The sequence below is a fragment of the Malurus melanocephalus genome, unplaced genomic scaffold (genome assembly GCF_030028575.1).
Source record: "Malurus melanocephalus ecotype Western Australia unplaced genomic scaffold, MMel_1.1 scaffold_99, whole genome shotgun sequence".
NCBI lineage: Eukaryota > Metazoa > Chordata > Aves > Passeriformes > Maluridae > Malurus > Malurus melanocephalus.
In genome coordinates, this window is record NW_026623331.1 from 1,815,709 (window position 1) to 1,836,619 (window position 20,911).

The following is a 20,911-nucleotide window of genomic DNA, read 5'->3' on the forward strand; positions in this document are numbered from 1 at the left end:
AAGAATGCTTTGAGGAGTCTGTTCTCTGGAGGCAGATTGCAGCAATTTTAAAAAAAAAGGCAGACTGAGATCCTTATTTGTAAAGGAGCTAAAGAGATGTGGCACTAGAGGTGACAAGCAAAGTAATTAGAAAATAATTATTTTAAGGGAGAAAGCGATGTAAAAGAGTAGAAGTGAGTCAAGCTAATTTCAACAGAATGAATCATAAAAAAGTAATACATAGTTCCTGTTGTACTGGGTGACTGAGAGGGATGGGCATGCTCCTAACGAGACCTTAGCAAGGTCTTAAGTAGATCTTTGTTCCTGCTGCCAGTAAGCAGGGGAAAAGCACAGCAACCAACACTTTTCTATSCTCTATTCAGAAAGCTTTCGGGAAACTTGCTTTCACAGTCCYTTTATAAAATCTGTAATAGGCCACGTCAAACAAAAACCCCAGTGTCACACAAATTCAATCAGTGGTGAACAACAACACAACAAAAACACAAACGCAATCTTCTGTTAATTCATAATGTTCAAGTTTCCAAGACAGGAAATTCAAGATATTGTGTATGTGTATCTGCTGCAGTGCCCACTGTCTGCTAAAATCCATCTATCTAGATATTCACRGACATAAGATTGAAGATCCAAGATMTCCATCCATATACGAGCCATCTTTTCCAAAACAAAAGGACAAGCCACTACAGGAAAGTGCATGGAATCTTATTAGTCTGACACTTTGTGTTTCCACATGACATTTTAAATTCTAAAACAACACCAAAATGCTATTTTGCACTATAAATTCATAGTGAGATTCAAATTAGACTYAATTATTATATGTTTGTTGATGATACAACTGCAAGAAAAAATTATACCAGTCCTYTGATGCAGATTTTGTGAAATGAAATTCTATTTTTAGAACGCCAAGCTTGCTCACTTCTAACAGAACTTTTTCTTCAAGTTCTTTKTCTATTTGACTATTTGCAGTTCTTTGACTATTTATTATTATAGCAATACCACACCGCAAAGCTAAATATTATTTCATCCACATTTTAATGACAACAGACCTTATTTGTTTCACAACCTTTCAAAATGCCGCAGTAAAGAAGTTTCCTTATTCTGTATTAGTTCTTGATGCTTCTATCCATTATAACCGCTATAATTTCCCTTCGCTCACACCTAAATTCCTACTTCAAATTCCCCAAGTTTGCTTTTTACACTCTATGAAACTGTTCATTTTTATATTTTTCGAACAKTCTACATTTGTTTTGAAATGCTTTTTTTGACTGAATTGCATACAAAACATTTAAGGGCAAGCTTGTCTTCTGCATAGGAACAAAGCTCAGTTTGTCTATTTCCAGAAAAAGAACAATAGTAAGCAAAGTCTGATGCTGTACTAGGATGGCAATATCTACATGTATAACCCTGAAAGATAGGAAATTTATTTTTAAAGAGAATGGGCTACTACTTCCATAGAATTTTAAAGGATTTAAGAAGTTGACACAGGAAATAAGGAACAGCCTAGCCTGAAAGTAAATTCCAAGTTATCTTAATTAAATGTCTCTCAAGGGAATTAGTAATTTCTTGGCAGTGAAGCAATGGGCTTGTTATTTTGGGTAGTATTTAAAATCTGAAGAAAGATCTTGGGGTTCGTGATTAAGGCTAAAACAATCTAGATTCTATGCTGGCTCCACCATGTAGACCAAATGTCACACCAAGCATTTTGCCTAATGTCTTATAACTTCTCTTTCTCTAAAATGAGAACAGCATTTATTTTCTTCACMAAAATATTCACCTTGCCTGCTTCAGTGTCTATATAATTAAGTCATTGGAGCAACTCACAGAGCCACAAGTTCATCACACACCTMATTTCCTCCTGATCTGGGTTTTAAACTGCAAAGTCTACTACTACATTTGCATAKGTAACTACCACAAAAATGACACAGAAATCATCTTAAGCATCTGAGAGTTGTAGGCAGACAACACTCCAGAAAGCTGAGAGTGCAGGGATTAGAGATGTTAACTTTTGAACAAACATTTTCCTTCTGTAAGAGAATGAAGTACTTGAAATTGAAAAACAATTTTGCTATAATGCTCTAAATAAATGGTAAAACTCTCCCCATCACAATTGCATGTTTTTCTTCCTTTCTCTCATATAACAATCCTAACCTATGTTTTTCAGATTAACTTCTTATTTCTCACCTAGTAATGAGTCCAAAACATGAAAAACAAATAGTATTCCAACACATTTTCCCAGTGCCAATGCTTTAAACRTTACAGACTTAACCATGCAGCTGATTCTTGCTAAGTACACAGTGTCACTGTTCAAATGCCCTTCATGCTGTGCAATGGAAGCACCAGACTCTGCATAAAGACAGCCAGGTTCAGGTTCAGCACCAGCTTTCTCTACCAGATCTGAATGACAGCTGACAAAATTTTGAAGCTGGCAGAACTTTGAAGAAAAATTCACTATAATAAAAAAATATTTATTGAATAAAATCACACCAAAAGTCCTTGAGTACATTCAGTTGGACAAYGAAAGAAAGCTAAAACTATTATGACAAAGTAATGCTGGATGTTATTATTCTGGCCAACAAAGTTCATTAATGACATTACTTCTGTCATTGTACAGACACATAAAAAAGAAAGAAGAAAAGAGAAAAGAACTATTTTTCTACATGCGTTACTAGTTGAAGATTTAAGGCGAACTCCAGTAGCAAGCAACGCAAAATTATAAACGAGAACAGCTCTTTGGAAAATTACAAGGCAAAAAGGTGGCCAAGGACCAGAGACCACAAGTACTTCACTGTTTTCATGCAGTTTCAACTGTATTTATTTTTTCCATGCCCAGTGAWATGAAACATTTCAGGAAGACTTAGGAATTGCATGAAGCTTTCACTCTGAGAGTATAAATGAAATACTCAAACACTCAAGGACAAGTTACATGCTCAGAAAAACAATGTAATCGACATGCTACAAAACATATTCACAAGAAAGTATTGATTCACAATCACCATATAGTRAAGGAGTTTGAAATATGTAGTGTAGAAGGACACGTGCATTCTCTCATCTATGTTCCCTGAAAAATTTGTAAGAGCTTTCTCTAAAAGCAAACAACACATGGCACATCTTCCTAAACAAACAGACCAGATGGAGCAACTTGTTTACTACACAGTGAGTGTTTGCTTCAGATCTATAATAGCAGGAAGAAGATCGCCTGAATGTGTAGGTCACAGGTGAAGCAAAAAGCAACATATGGCAATCCCAAAGCTACAATGCAGCCAGAGGAGAGTCTTTCGAAAAACTTTGAAGAAATAATTCCCATCATTGCCAATAAAGGAGTAGGTGGCAGGCAGTTTGCATCAGCCAAGACAACCCAACACAGAAAACACAAAGCCTGAATTATCATCTTGGCAACAGAGAAGAGAGGGGTGCTTTTAGCAGACAGTAATTAAGGATTTGGCAAGCATCTGGAGGAGAGGAAGGGGTGCGAGTCAAAGATAACGCTGTATCACAGGTCCAGATAACAGAGGAAGATAAAGACACAATGAGAAACACACAGCAGAAAAATAATAAATACAGATAGCAGTACAACATCCACTAGGACCAACAGAAGAAACAAGGAGAAGAGCAGAGATCTGTGAAAGGACACATTTGGAACAGAGAGTCATTTCAGCAACACTGAGAATTATCAAATATTGTGCAGAGGCAGTGACATCCGCAAAAGCAGATGATTAACTTTCTGGTTAAGGAGAAGCAGAAATAAAGGAGGTTAATGAATGAACTATAAAAAGTTTTGAAAGAAAGCAGGAGAGGGAGACTTGGAAGTAAAGGTACAATACAGGTGAGAAACGGTGACAGGAGACTTGGACAAGGGTGTTTCAGGCTTAGGGACTAATAAGTGGTAGAGAAAAACTGGTCACTTTAACAGAGTACCCCTACTTTCTTAAATGAAGYAGGAGTTAATCTACTAAGTGTGAACAGCTTGCCTTGTCCTAGTTAATTATTTAACCTTCCCTTCTTGCTGAGGGTGAAGTACTAAATGCATTACAGGTGCTTCATAATTACCACTGGTTAATAGAAGAAAGGGGTGTGATGAAATACACATTTAGAATTTAGTCTAATATTATCTGTGTGTTTAATTTAACCTCTTTATTTTTTTATGGTAAATAAAAGTATTTTGCTTCACCTGCTTCAGCACACAGCAACAATAAATGCTAATCCAAGAGTTCAGTGTGGAACATCTTKCTTTCCTTCATGCTGTGAAGAAGAAATCTTAGAGCTTGCTTTGTCTCCCTGTGATTGACATTACAGACATGTAAGTGGCAGACAAAATCAAACAGTTTAAGATGAAAATGTTCACACTGGTAGGTCATGGGGAGCACAGCAACTTACCAGTTGCTATAAAGTTCACTTTGGAACAAAAGCTCRAATGAATTGCACTGTGTCGAGTCCAACAAAAGAAAGTACAAAACTAACAAAACCCCCTTTTGCCTCAGTGAGCCCCAAGACCAACTCAGGATCCGCTCTGCCAAAGACAGYTCACAGTGCTGCACATTCTCACAACTCCACTGCAAATCTTGCTTTGTTTAATGTCTCAACTTCTCAGGTCAAGTGATTTAGATAAAAAACTCATGCTAAGTGTTCATGGGAAGAAAAACATTTAGTCACAGAAGTACAAAGAAAAAAAAACAAGTATTTGTGCATGAATTAACTAAAACTGAGAGATTAATGAAAAAAAAAACCATGCTATTTTCAACAGATCGTTATCTGGTGATCTCACTGTATGCTAGAATAAGCCTTATGATATTTGAATGCTCAAAGACAGTGTTACARGGAATTTCTGAACCAACCACCATGGCCTGCCTTGTTATTAACCTGCTGAAAATCTGTATCTTACTAAAATTCCAATTAAGCTTTACTCTTAGTAGTTTCCCTGAGTAACCTTTAGAAATCCTGTGAGGCACACCAGATCTCTCCTCCCTTCTCCTGCAATAAATGAAGCTTCTGCATGTTCACAACCAGAGGACAACAGTCGTTCTTGCTTCCAGCAGAGAGAGGAAATAACAGAAAGCAGCAAGAGAGATTGAAGACTAAACAAAGATTAACCACACTATCTACTTGTTCATTTAAAATTCCACATGTTCCTCTGCATTAGGTCAGCTAAAGCTGCATTTTAAAAAAGCCTTTCATAAGACTTTGTTATTTTCCCAAGTATAAATTGCTAGGATCCTAYACATGTGAAGTATAAAGTGACTAACAAGAATTTAAATGCTCAAACACGATCTACTTCATACAAGAATTGTTTAGATGAATTAGATCAATATTTCTAAGCACATTCAAAGCAGGAATGTTAGAATGACTCAATCTTAATAAGTTATGACTTCAAAGAAGAGCACAGGTGTATTAAACGAAGTAGGTGGGAGCACTCTGAATTTATCTTATTTATAAACAACTATTTTTCTCACTGTAAATCTCTTCACATTTTGAAAACAAACTTACTGATATTGTTTTTCAATTCTTACCTCATGTTCTTAATGGCTAAATTTAAAACAACWTTTGCTTTTAAACTGGGAAACCTGTGCCTAGTAACTGAACTGCTRAAGTGAAATCAAGTGTTGAGTTCTCCAGTTCCTGTCTTCTTTGACCACTGACCAAATACAAAACTGATTAACAAGCAATTAGGCCATCTTAGCTATGTTAAAATTAGCCATGGCCAGCAATGCATGTTATTGTTGTTGGAATAATGCTGCCTAGATTTCAAGGAACTTTATGTCGGAGAGCCTCTAAACCCAGTCACATAGAAATATAAAAAAAATTAAACATCGGTTAGAAACATACACACACAAAAAGGTGTATTTGAACAACTTCCTTAAGATGATTTAATAATCCAGTAGGACTACCACATTTTACCAAAAAAAAAAAAATAAAATCCAAAATTCTTCATAAAACACCATGCATACCCACTTTMGTGAAAGGAAGTTATTCAGTTATTCATGTCCTACAATAGCGAAAGTAGAATATGGATTAAAAAATGCAGCACAAAATGCAGTATTATATTAAGATATGTAACCAGCCCACTAAAATGCACCTTGCTCATGTGAAGAAAGAACCCAAAACACGCTAAAGTCTGATTTCCCTTATTTTCCCAAAAATGAAATACCAAATTGAACCTATTCAGTACTGCTAAAATCATCACTGAAAGYATAAGTGCTGTGTGAACCGAAGTGGTGCAGGGAAAGAAGAGCTGTAAACAACAGGAAATCTTCAGAGACTGAGCTGCTCTGTATGCTTTTCATCTGTCATTTAACCTACATTTTATGTATCTCATTCTCATCACCTGTCTGCTGCATGCCTCTYACGTTGTGAATGTTGAACTTCTGAGTGAACAGAGATATTCAGGAACAGAAGGTTTGAGTTGGAGTTTGTCCCCTACAGATCAAAAAGCCAAYGCTATCAGGCCAAACTTATCACTGAAACTGAACTTACTGAACTCCAGGGTGTATTTCACCTCAGTTTCAGCTSTGCCGTAGGCAAAATCCTTCAAGAAGTAACAAAGAACTCCCTCCATGCAACCACACTATTTTCCACTTCTATTCATCCATCCACAGAAAGGGTACTCCTTATGTTATCACGCTTTTACTATTAGCCTTTTGGAAATTAGCAAAGCAGTAGGAAAACACAGCATCTCTAACAGTACATTCATAACTAGCAGAGTTGATGGAAAAACAATGTCATATAATTGCAGAACCTTTCAAGAGATTTAGCACATCAGAAATGTAGTTGTAAATTTTGCAGCCTAAAATTTATTTGCTAAAAGAAGCAAAAAAAAAAGTATGAGGCACAGCATTTTTATTTCATACTAATACTCYAAACTTGTCTTTTATTATACAGAACAACAAAGAAGGACAACACAAAGGGCCGTTAAATTGTAGGCATGCAAACAACATCTAAAAATTCATTTTTTCTTAGAGTTTGAATGAGCAATCAAATTAGTCTCTTGCTCTGAACAGACAGGCAAACACGTCCACTGGCACTGGTTTATTCAAAAAATAGTACCTTAAAGCTAATTGATATGATAACTATCAATAAGTACATATGATTGCTGCCATAGGGATGCTAGCATGCCTTTGGTTAGATGGGTATCTTCTTAATTCTATATATGATAGAATTTATATAGAAAGGGTTCTGCAAAACTAAAGAGCTGTGAAAATTATCTTATACTTCCAGAACTCTGAGTCCTCTTTCAGATTCAGATAATCTGTAGTTGCAGACTCTTCCATCTCATGCCATGAAAAAATATAGGCAATTCTGTAGTCACCAAAAGTCAAAAATCCCCCACCAAAAACAAACCCCCAAAACCGACAAAACCTCCAAAACATCAAAGAAAAACAAATACCATTTAATTTAATAGTCCATGCTCTACTATTTGTGTTTTTCACAGGCAAAATGTTCCCTGTAAGAACTATTTTTCCACCATCCATTATCTGAAATTGTCAGAAGACCAAAGGCTGAAACCGCCTCTGGACTCTTCCCCAGTTGATTGAAAGGTTTATCGGTGGTATCACTGGAATGAAGATTTCATCATAAATCCTGTGTGACTTTAGGGTGTGTASATTAATAAAGGCACATCATACACTGCAAAATTACAAAGCCTTTACAAGAAACAGCTGAATTCTCTTAAGAGAACTCTGGACAGATGGCCGGATTTGACTATCACTAAATCAGCTTAGCCAAATACATTATTAGTTCTCCAGCCCAATATTTGCTGTGTATTCCCAATGAAACTACTGAATGAAAAGGGCAATGTGTCAAGCTTATAGCAAGTAAACACCAGAAATCCATTTTTCTCCAAGATCGATCTCCTCCCCATGTGCTAGAAACTTATACAAATTACAAAAAACAAAACTACTCTTGAAAAAGCAGTTCATTAAAAAACACTAAAGATCAAAATCTAGACTGTSCTTTTTTGTGTGTTTGCTATTTAATCAAATGTCTGTTAAGCTGCTTCTTTGCAACTATGGAGTATTTCAGGAAAATCAGGAGGCCAGACCGACTGCCACAGAACCCCCACATCAGTGAACAAGCATAATGAGCTTTCAGGTATCTGAAATAACAGGTCCCTCAAAAGCTGGAGTGCAGCTTCTCTGYGAGATAATTCCATCAGCAAGGGATGAGTGCTTCACTTATCAGAACTGCCACATAATGCTCAAGCACAAATTAACGTTCGCAAGAAAAGATGCGTGGTTCTACTTTGGTTTCCAGAAGGCAATTCTAAGTTCTTGTTCATTTTCTCTTAAAAGCACAAGAAATCGAAAGCTTTCATGGAATTACCAGATTTGTAACCAAGCACTCACAGATAAATTTATTTTTTTAGTATATAATGAAATCTTATTTCATATGAAGTCACATTCATATTTTACTAAAAGAAATGATTCTCAAACATTTTTGCCTGTCCTCTGTGCAGTGACATTTCTTCTCCCTTGTCACCATAAGGTTAATGCTCAGGAAGGAGAACAAAGTGATTATCACTGTGCATGACAAGGATTGTTTGCTGCAGCAATTACTCCTCAATCAGAACACTACTTTTGTTTACACTCAATGCAGATTAAAAAATGAACCCTTGATATTGTATATGCTAAATACACATTTTACACTGCTTGAATTAYCAGCAAGTAACACACATGAATATAGGTGTGGCATTGTTTTTAACACAAAATTATGACCCCCCCCCCTTTTGAAATCCTAACATTCTGTGCTCTTAAATACCTGTTCTCATTTTCATCTGCGTGAGAGAGGTGATTAATTTTATTTGCATCAATACACCAAACTAACAGKTATATTCTCATTTGTATGAAAGTCAACACTGTATGTGTATTTCCCTGAATTGTTATATGAAATACAGTCAGTGCTTCAAGTTTCCAATGAAAAGGTTAAAAAAAATCAGCTCCATAGCCAAGTACTGTGATTTTTCACTGTAGGTTAAGATTTTTAATAGCRATACTGAGAGCTCATGAATAGAATTTGCATAGAGAGTGCACAGTCTACCGAAAACACTTCCACAATTGATTCCTTCAGTGATTTGACTTGGACTGAATGGMGTGGAATAATTCATTCACCATTGTTTGGGACAGGCTATTTCATTCCTTTCAGACTCTTGAACAAYGTGAGAGGTTGCGTGTGTCTCAGTGTTAGTGCACGTCCTGGTTAACTGCATTAATCACACACAACAGGCCTGCTCTCACTTAGGTGGGTCTTCTCAAATAGAAGGCAATTAAACCCTCCTACAGATGAATCACTTTGCATTCACAGAATACCTTCTATATGAGCACTAAATATTTACAAATGAGGCTGGCATATTTTATATAATTTCACCACCTCGGCTGAGATGACTAAGGAGCGCTATCATTATGTACATAACAGTACATAAGGCAGGTGCAGATTAAACAAGGTCACCTTTATTCCTTACTCCCATCTTCCTATCATGGGTATGGCACCTGGACTCTGAACYTGACACACCACTCAAATTGCTGGCTTGAAATAAAATGTGCACCAATTCAGGATTGTTTACAGGATGTTTTGCAAAAAAAAAAAAAGTTATGATTGTTATTAGTTAAGATTTTAAGGAGTTTCCCGTATATCCAAATATGCTCATTTAGGCCATGCTCTCTTCCACAGGAATCAAAAAAGTGAGACGAGCTGTCTCTGCTGAATTCCTAGCTCTGAAAAACACAAACATCATCAACTTCAAGCCTAACGCTGCAACCCCAAAGGAATTTTGGGGGAGGAAAAAGCCAGTGACTCCTTCATAGCCTCCTTCAAAATGACAAAGATAAAGAGAAGAGTCAATGTGCTAATGATCACAGTGATGCTTATTGGAGATATTTTAAAATGAAGCCTCTGTCTCATGGGAAGCTTCAATCTGCTTTTCAACTATCAACAAATATACTTTTAAAAGATCAAAATTAGAAAACTCTTTTCCCATGGAAGATGAAATATAGCATACTGAACTGACTCTTACTAGATATTTTCATTTGAAAAAAAAAATTCTACTTTCCCAAAATAAATTATTTTATGTTTTATTAAAAATATTTTAACAGTAGTTTATTATCTGTGTTTTTAGTGTTATGGCCTTTCATTACCTTTCTTTTAAAAAAAAACGAAACAAAATTGTAATCAATATTTAGTATGCAAAGCATATGACACACTAGATTATAATTTGTAATTAAGGCACTATATTTGGGAACTAAGATTTTACAAATCCTGAAACAAAACCAGGATGTGTTTGTTTAAACCAAACCACACAAGGCAATAAAACATGCCTACTTCCAATTTCTGTACTTCCATCCCTTATGAATTACTCCTTACGCAGTATCATGCAGAAAGGACATTTCTGGTTTTAATGTTATTATTAATACTTGAAAAAACCTGGAAAGCCTCACCATTTTACCATTTGTTGTTGAATTAGCTGGCCTTTCATTTTGTCTTTATAACCAGCCATCATCATGCACAGTTAATCTATGAATAAACCACTTGGTAAGAGCACTTTGTCACCTTCTCATATATTATTGATGAGAAAGCTGACAACCCGCCAATTAAGATGCTCCACTTGTCCCWTCTCCAGGCTCAGCCTGAGGTTGAACTGTTCCTGAATGGAACAGTTGAAGTAAAAACTCAGTTTTACATTTCAAAGAAAGTTCAAAGGCGGCAAGAAAAGGCTTGCCCTGCAAAGGACACAGAAATTGTATTTATTGCTGGAAAAGYTTATTTGAGTAGACTGTATCATTTACACTGTATGATAATAAAAATTAGACTATGAGTCCACATCTTGTTCAGCTGGATGTTCTGCTTAGTTTTGCATTCAGTCTTGGATTAAATCTATGAATCTGACATATCAAACAATTACAGCACTAATAACAGTTTCAAAAACAGAGATTAAACATATAAATCCAGCACATTTAACTGGATTTCTGTTTCTGTTGCTACCCCAGCAAGACATACAGTATTTCTTGGGCCCCAAAACACTGCCAAATGATAAATTAAAAAGTATATCAAAAGTATCTGAAATCAGGATGCCTTTAAATGAACAACCCTGATATAACTTTTATTCTCTGCTTCCATGCAAATTCTCATGACATCAAAAGTGACCAAGCCATTCCATAAACACAAAATATGTATTCCGTGACCTATAGTCCTTTCCAAAGTGAGTATAACAAAATAATTAATCCAACATTAATCCAATGTAGAAAATTATCTACATTAAATATTCTTTAAAATACATATGTGTTTTAAAGAGAGTAGTATAAAATTAGATTACTTTGGCTGCTTAGAATGTAATTTTGTTTTTTTAATTTAATTTTGTTCTTGAAAAACCATGCAACCTTTCTTGCCTCTAATTTTGAACACAAGGTTAAATATCCCATGTTAAGACACCCTCACTGCACCTGCCAGCAGAAGTCCTAAGTACAATACACAAGCACAACCTTGCAATAATTCCACACTGCAAGAACACTACATGTGCACTATAAGTTAATGAAACAGAGCTGAGTTAAATCAGCACTAACAGAGAACACAAAATACTTTTCTTACCTCCATTTCTGAGCAGTGTACACGGCCAGATTTATCTGTAAGAGAAAAAAAAAAGTTTTCCGATTAAGTAAGAGACAATGGAAAAAATAAAACTAAAAACTTGAGTCACTCCTCTTTTTTGAGTAATTGCCAAGTATTCTTTGTCCTACTTGAATCACACATTTCAATAATGTCTTTATTATATATGCATCATGGTATTAACAACAAGAAGGCCCTACCCTTTYTATTTGGATCCTTTACAATACCTGCTTTTAAAAAGATGTCTCTTTAATGCCTGGCATCATTATTTAAATAATATGATTGATGTTTGGCCATGGAGGGAACATGAAAATATGTTGGCTTGAATTAAGCAGTAGCAAAGTTATTCCACGAGAATAAGCAGCATTAATTCATAAACTAGGGAAAAGCTACTGTTTCATCTGATACTTCTGGGATTTCAAAGAGTTCAACAGAAACCCAAAGTTCAGGCAAATTAAAGTTAAAACATTACTGTACTATTTTTGTAAGTCCCAYTTGTCAATTTTTGCATTTCCTCTGAGTTCAGACACATCACTATGGAATTTGTTTAATAAAGAAAAATTAAGTTTCTGAACTGTTTCATTAAATTGAAATCTCAATTTTCTGAAACACAAACCAGTTTTATACCAAAGTAGCTTGACAGCTTAGCAAAAAGACTGAAATTTCACAGTGCATTAGGAAAGTAAAATGTCACTAAAAGCARCACTTTTATCATCTTGTATTAATAATCATTATCAAAATAGTGTGAAGGAATCCCAACAGGATGATTTCCTGATAGAAAAAAATTATTCTACAGAAATCTATCCATTTGAAAGGGGACCTACCTAAAACTTTAAYTTCAAAACACCAATATTTTGATATTCATTTTATATCAAATTCTACTTTTTTTGTCTTAGCTTTTCAGTGGCACTGCACTCACACTGCTGGTTTAGAATTTGCAGCTTTGGACTCAATGACAAAGAGCCTACAAAACACATGACATAATTCTGAGACCTCTCATACTCAAAAATCAGAACAAGACGCATTGGCTTGACTGCATGTACACTGACAGCACATGCTCAGGTGATGGCTGTGAAGGATACACTGCAATAGTTTGGAAAAGCCTGTGATTTGTATCCATAACTGGAAGGACWATTTCATCAGACTGGCTGACAAGCCCAAGGAAGCTCAACCAACTGGCTGGCACAATGTTTGCACAGACAAGTGATCACACTGACTTCATATGAACGGCATGCAAAACACTCAACTCTGGGGAAGACTCACCTGCACAGAAAAAAATCTAATTTTTCATACTGAACTGGTCACCTTCCCTTTGAAACTGAAGGTTAAACACATCCTGAATGAATAGGGAGCACACACCTAACAGAGTGAAAGTTGTTTACTTTCCCTTTGAACCATTGCCAAAGCAAGCTGAATGCTTAGCACTGGTGTCTGACTTCAAAAYCAAGAGCAGAGGAGTGACTTTAAAAGGCTTTTGCATCGCAAATTATTATCTTTCCAAAAGGACTGGTACCTCTGGTTCATTCACTGTAAGATCCACATAATAGATATTTTGGTGTTTAAAATTGTAACATCCACGTGATTGTTACAAATTATAAACAGGAATAATGTTTTCTAACTATTCCTATAATTATTAGCAGATTTATTAACACTAGGGGCTACTAGTAGATTTATTAACATTAGGGGCAACTTTTGTGAAAGTCAAATGACAGATGACCAAAACAAAGGATCACTATGACACAAGATGTTACAAGATTAATTCACAGAACTGTAGCAAAAATGGGGGGGGGAAGCACATGCTGTCTTTATAAATAGACATTACTTTTTTTAAAAAAAATCACTATTTCAGAAAAAAAGTACTAATTCCAAAGCTAGAGCAATCCAATGCATACAGCAAGCCACCAATGTTTGCAATCACTGATAATTTAAAATATCTGAACTAGTATCTCCTATGGTCTAAGGGAACAGGAGCCAAACTGTCCACAAATCCTCTCAGCAGCACAAAGCACTCATTGCTACACCTCATAGCAACACTGAGATCCTATGAAGATCCTTTTAGCAGAAGTCCCAAATAAGCCCAAAAGCACAGAAGACAAATAAGTCTGCCCAGACCAAAACAAGAGAGAAAAAATTTGAATTTCTGAAAGTAACAGCAGGAAGCTTATCTTGCAGCTCCTTTTATAAACTTCCATGAAAGGTGCTCCTCAAGGAAAATCACTCAAACTCTGGAAACTTTTCTTATTTCATATATGGTACTATCAAAATTTACTACTGCTTTCAAAGCAAATCATTACTCATTTTTYGCTTTATTATTAAATTTAACTATTTATTCCTATATATACCAGCATTTTAAACCCCAACAGTGTTATCATGACTGCATATGGAGGGGCAGGAAGGGGCAGTAATAAGCAGGTTAAGTCTCTCATGAACCCAGACAATGTCCTATAGCTGGTGCAAGCTACCAACTTATAGCTTACAATATTTATTGTAATATAAATTGCATTAGGATCATTATTAACCATACCATTCCATAAACCTCTGTACCTTAAATCCAGCTACACACTCAGCAGATTTCCCAAAGCTGTTTGCAGTCACTTGTGGTCTCCCTCCATTGGGAATTTACTACATTTCTGAAGAGATCATCAACAATATTGTTAACGTATTCACATGCATCTATCAAGATTGAAATTAATTTGCTTTTACATGCCCCCTGCAAGCCAATTTACTTATACTGTATTTATTTATACTGGCTGGGAGTAGAAATTTCTTCTCTCTTCAGCTGACTGAAAAAGCAGTAACTCATAAATGTAGCCTAAGGGTCACRCTTCCTTCATTTGCACTGGGAGAACAAAAAAACTCCCCATAAGTCATAGAATAGTCTCTGTCTGCAAGGATGATGAAGTGCTTCTCTGGTAAACASGTAAAGTCTTAAAAAGCTATTTTGGCTGCTGCTTCTTAACATAGACGTAGGCTTCTTCAGACTTCAGAACCATTGAACTAGATATTCATCTGYGCAGCATTTTTACCACTCTTACTGCCAAAAAATATTCAACAGTAATTTTTCATGACAGCYTTCAAATAGAAGCTGATGCATTCATTACCAGTAAACAGCATAACTTTAACTGTCAACTTCAGTTTATAAACAAACTACAGCTTGGAAAATTAGATCAGTGTTCACCCTCAGCTTGTTGAAACACAAAAAAATGAACAGTTTTTGCAAGAAGGAAAGTGACTTATATTGGAGGTTTCCTGTACTTCTAGAAACAGTCTTCGGAGAGATACATTTGACAGAAAAAAAAAATTTAAAAGAAACCCCAAACCTTCACATTCAATTTTTTGTTCTTTAAAATTTCTATATGGAAATTATTGTTCTGTCCAACCCTCAGCAGGAGAAATCATGACAAACCTTCCTCAAGCACTAGGGAACACTGTCTCATCCCTTAAGGCAGGAGCTCCCAGTGCTCCTACCAATGGTAGRAAGCACACATTCAAGACTGAGTTTTAAGAGCAAAACAGGTAACTCAGTTTGYTGRAATGGACTGAYCCAGATTGTTTGYAGGCCAGCACATRSGATGTGCAAACCCATTTGCACTCTYCTTGCTGAAGAAAAATCAAGCTACAGAGTTGRCTTTAGTGATGTGGCACCAGGATCACATGGCAATTATTTTGGYKATAATCAGCTTCTCTAAGAGCCCTGCAGCTCAGAGCATCTCCCTAATCTTCCTCTAGTATCTCAGACTGCTCTGCTCAGATCCACAGGCATTCCCTTCAAGACAGCTTCTTCCAGGATTGAAATGATAAACACTGATTCTCTGGCAACAGCATGGCTGATGCACACATTGGCAACAAACCTGAAACTCATTTTGTGTTAATGATTAAYATTATAATTAAATGTCACCACCCACTTCTGCAGGCTTGGAGTGAAATCAAGTTGCTGTTGCCACAATAACAGAACTCAAGTTGCCCTCAGGAATGACAGACACTGCCTGGATGTCCTGGAGGACAGTGGAAGAGGATGAAGAAGGAACATAAGGGCTAAGCTAAGGAAAGGTAGCAAGGAAGAGAATGAGAATCATAACTCGAGTTCCTTGAGTTGATCAGTCTTCAGTCACACCCCCCAAATTAACAATAAACAGAATTTGTGTTTGTTTTCTAGCTTTTACATCTTCAAGATGCACTGTAGCTACAATAGTGAGCTCCTGCCCTTAAGAAAATGAAGATTCCCCAAGCAAAAAAAAAAAAAAATAAAGAAGTTCAGATTCACTTTTAAACATCAAATTGCAGAAACTGGAGTTTTGGTAAATCTGGAATTATTAAAMAACAGAGGTTTGGTAACTAATCTGCAACTGGTCAGATTAGTTACCAAAAATGACAAGTTCCATCAATACAGGAGTGAAGATGAGCACCAATAAAAGGGAATGAAATAAGTAAACAAGTCATGCAGCAGAAGGAAAAGAAGATAAATATGCAAAGAATAGGATTACTAATTAAATGGAGAAGAAAATACTGATGCAGGAGGAGTGAGCCAAGCTGAGAACAGACAGTGAAAACTTGCATGATAAAAAGAAATAGAAAAAGAGAAAAAGACAAATATAGGCAAAGGATAGCTCACGAGTAAGACACATCAGGATGCAGGGAAGAAGCTCAAAAAGAGTAAGAACATGAAGAAGTGGAAGGAAGCAGACCCRATTAGGAGAGGTAATCAAAGACCCCTCAGAGCAGGAAGCATACACCCAAGCTCATAAGAAAAATACTCAGGCTTTGAGTATTTTTTTGAGTATACTGTAATCAGACAGTAATAAGAAATGAGCTGAGGTTTTAGAGTTTGTGGCTTTTTGGATATGACTCATGATTTCTGTATCAGACTACAGCTGATGACTTAGTAATTATATGCCTCATTTGTCTGCTTGGGAAAGAGAAAAGAAATTGCAAAAACTGTAAGAGAATACAAGGAAAATTCTTAGAGAGGTTTTCAGACCAATGACAATCGGGACTTTCCTTTCCTGTGCAAATCTTTTTTCATGCCTTCTTCTTTTTTCTACATTCAACACTTCATTGAAGTTACTCCTCATCTTGAACAGTCATAAGCAATCTTTTTGCACATTGCACAAAGCAAAGCTAATGACTAAGTGGTCCTCTGTATTAATACYCTGTTAAGTGTTGTAATAAAAATACTTTAAATTGCAAATTAACAAATCCATGCTACCTTAGAGCTACCTCCTAAGATATAATTATATGGTTGCTCTTTGTCTTGTCTCATTTCTATTCTGCACAAGGCTGTGATCAACATATGATTTTTTCTGTATTTCACTGCTCACTCTCCTTAGCCAACCTGTAAGTTTTCCTAGGCATCACATCAATTTTTGTTACTCTAAGATACAAACTGCCATAGCTCTGGATTTCCAAGTGCTGCTGAATGCCATTCATAGCTGCCAGTCTCTTCTGCCGATGCTTAAAAAGAGATACTGCACTCACTCTACTCTGGCCTGTACAGATACCAACCCATCACCAAAAAAAATCATGAATTTGCAGAGTTCATGTGTCTTGATTTTTATTTTTTAAAATTTCTGTTACTCTGATCATATTCTAATTTTTCCTGGAGCTACCCCATCGCCTGCTCATTCAGCAAGTATGTGTGCTCCTGGCAGAACTGCGACTCCATTCAAGCCATCAGCAGTTTCCCCCATTATATTTGATGGATCTGGAGTTTCAAGCTGGTTACAGCTTTTCTAAACTGATAACACAGCACTATTGGATCTGTTAAGAACTGTCACCAACTGTTAATAAACTATCACAAGTAAATGAAAAAGGRCTTCTCTCAATTCTTCTCTGCCTCAGCTATGTCTTTGCTGTCTTGTATTTACACTACACAAAGTGACTCATCTCCTTTTGTTCCTCTTAAAGTGCACAGAAATAAAATTCAGCAATAAAATGCAATCATAGTTGCATGTGTCATGCAAGCTCTTTTAAGGTTTTATCAGGAACAGGACAGCATTGTCTCCTGTTTGAATCCAGCACTGGAACATGACAAACTAATTCAGAAACAAAGAGTAAACACTCTTCAGCTTCTTTTTAACAGGTATTACGAGAAACCTTCCCCACTTTCATAAAGGTACATTCATTGCCAACATGGATCCAGGATGTTACATGCCTTTAATCCTCTCATCACCTGAAACATTCCTACTACACACTTGGCTTGGGTGAGACYCATCCACAGTTCTGGTGTGGTGCGGGCCATTCACACTGCCTGTCGCTCTGATCACATCCTGCTCTGAATCGTCCTGTTCAAGGCGCTCTCTCCTTCTCTCTCCCCCTTGTCACATCATACACTGCCTCTGTCTTCATTTCCAAAGCTCCTCTTGTGCTCCCCCAGTCCCAGCCATCACCTTTCACAGGGTACTGTGGGGTAAACTATCAACTCCAGCCAGCCCTAAAGCTGGACTCCATTATCCACTACCTACTTCTTCCCCCACAAAAAGCATCTTCATTCTTTCTCCAGCCAGGTCCCATAGGGATACGATATTAACTCTCTGCAACATCATGGCAGATGCCTTATTTTTCACTCTACTCTTCAATCACCATTAACAATGACAACTAAAATTCCATTTTCCTTTCTACAGCAACATTTTACTGCTTAGCCAAGAAAACCTCTGTTAAACAAAAGATGTATTATCTTTTACTTTAAGTCATTATTAATATCAGGAGCCCACAACACATCAAAGTGCTTCTTTCTAAGTTCAAAGTTCAATGTTTTCCTTGGGAACGAATGCAGTTTTCAGACTTCATTCCTTCTCTGCATACTTACCATCTTCAACATTTCCCCATACAAATATCGGTAACTAAGGTCACTTATCCCTGTTGGCAATTTCCTTCTATTTCTTTTGTGCAGGCATTTGAAAKATGCACTTTTCTTTTTTAACCAAACCCATTATTTTGTTGTTCTGAGATCTTTTCTTTGCTTATTTTGTCCTCCCCCACCAGAGCTGCCTACAATAGGATGCCCAGCATCTGCWGATATTCACAGAGAGCCCACGTAACTCCCAGTGCACGGGATGCACCCACATAAGCCATGACTGGAAGCCTTCCAGTTCACGCTTACTACTGGGAACCACACTGATGACAGAAAGCCTGGCATAAATAAAGCCTAAGCTTTCACTCTTCCACAGATCAGTACAGCAAGAGACAGAAGCATCAACTCACCGAGGCTCCTTTCTGCTGTCTAGTACTATTTTCYTCCTACACTGACTTCCAACATTAAAATACCTACGTAGGTATCAATCTTAAAATTCTTGCACAAGAAAGTGAGGCTCAATACATCAARCCTTTCTATTTTTAAATACAGATGTTTCTGAATACCTGCGAACTAAATCTGAATTCTGAACACAATGAAGTCTTCATCCTAAAGGTACTACTTATTTTAGAAGGATTCATAGCAACACCTCTTTCAAAATTTAAAGAGCAAGAAAGGATACTCCCATCCATCATCTTTAAAAAGGATCAACAAAATTAGAAGAAAAATGGCAGTACATTCATTTTCCTCTAAAAATCATGCATATTTTTCCTCAGTGCTCCACCAGGGACTGACAGATCAGAATGTCTTCATGCACAAAAGTTGAATTTGCATTTAGTCATCCTATTTCTCCACTCTTGCCTTCTAAAACCTGGGCAGACAAGTATGTAAAAGGGACACAAAAATCATTAAAATGGCCAAGACAACATAAACTATTCTTCTCCAGCGTGTCTCACCCTGAGCCCTCCAAGTCCCGTGAAAGCCACCATGCAGTCAACTTTTCTGTGATCTTTTTGATTCAAAGCCAGAATACTCCATGTGTTATGCCCTCCTGCTGAACGCCTGGCACATTTCCAAGACAAAAATCTGCACAATACTTGCTTCTGGTAAGACCAGCGGKAATTTGCCTGTGTGCTTTCTCTCCTAGGGCTGGAGGCAAAAGAAGGGCCAGTGACACTACCCACAGAAGCAGGCTCTCGGGAGGGAAAGGGAAGGCTGAGCAGCACCACATTCATGCCAACCCCCTGGCTCAGTGCTCAAAACACCCACTCTGCCCCTTTCTGAGATCCTYGTGRGTGCTSCTCTTCAGGAGCTCAGTGCAAYRTCCAAAGTCAGGGGCTGCCTTTGCTAAGCCAGAGAGCTGGCACTAACAAACATCCAGGGAAAACCTACATTTTACCAAGCTTGTTCATCCCCAAAAACTGTTCTGTGGGAAGGAGGTGGCACAGCCTCTGCACTGAAAAGCAAGAGCTCCTTATCCAGCTTGCAGCGATGGCACAACCCCAGTGAAGCAGCCTCTGCAGTATCCTGGGGCTGCTGGATCCTGGGCATGATGTCGATTGCCAGCTCCTGTGTGGGTTTTCTGCTCCTCTATCTATCATTTCATTATTGCTTCAAATTTATAAAAACACACATAAATGCGGTTCTGCAAGAAGAGAGCTTGGAGGAGTCAAACCACATCTTTACCCCAAACGTTTTAGCTCRTTCAGAAGTTGTTTTTTATTGCATCTGGCACTTTATTGGATGCCACTGTTAGCTCTTTTTATATCAATTGCACGTAACAAAGACTGCTATAGCACTCATTAGTTAAAATATATTCCATGCTGTATCTCCAGTTTCATCATGGGCATTTTGAAGGGACCCACACTTCTGTGGTTTTTAGAGGTCAGACAATGCTCCACACTAAGACAACTACAGTGAGCTTTAAATTTTTTTTGCATATTCATGCAAAATCTTTTTTCTTTCTTACTTTGCTTCTGGAAAAAGCAAAAATGTCTGCACTGCTCTGTAAAAATACCACTTCATGTGCATCTCTAGAGCAAACTCTGTGACACGGCTGTGTTTGCTCCTGACTTTGCCCGAGCCCCACTGACAGGCGTGACTGATCACATCGTTCACCACAATCCTGGACAAAGCCCGAATGTTCACTACCCAAAGACACCATTCTTCAGGGATTCCTTTATTTGCCCACACAGGATTCTGTTGTTTACTAAAACAGAAACTAACAGCCAATATTTGTTCCTGTGAACTATCCAAACCTATGCACCAACCTATACCTACACATTTTGTACGTATTGCTAGAACAAAACAGCTTTACAACTCAGAGCTTAACCTGCAGAACSCCTATTGCTCTAACAAACCTCCTGACACAGGCATTTAAATCAAAATTGTCTGAAATACAAAGGCAGGAAAACAATTAGCAGGAATCCTTCCTGATCCTCCTCTTGTCAGTGATTCAGGTGATAACAATGGTGACATGAAAATGAACAACTGGGTGGCACTTTCATCCATCATCTTTTTATTTCTGTTTAACCAAAA

General features: G+C 37.1%; 1 protein-coding gene across 2 annotated transcripts in view; it reads right to left on the bottom strand.

The window, feature by feature from the left end:
- SPIRE1 (spire type actin nucleation factor 1) overlaps positions 1–20,911 on the bottom strand; it is a 127,434-nt gene that overhangs the window by 103,209 nt on the left and 3,314 nt on the right. For both annotated transcript variants that reach the window (XM_057368954.1, XM_057368955.1), the window contains exon 2: positions 11,566–11,600. In XM_057368954.1, the coding sequence (XP_057224937.1) occupies positions 11,566–11,600 (35 nt within the window). The remainder of the gene's footprint in view (positions 1–11,565; positions 11,601–20,911) is intronic.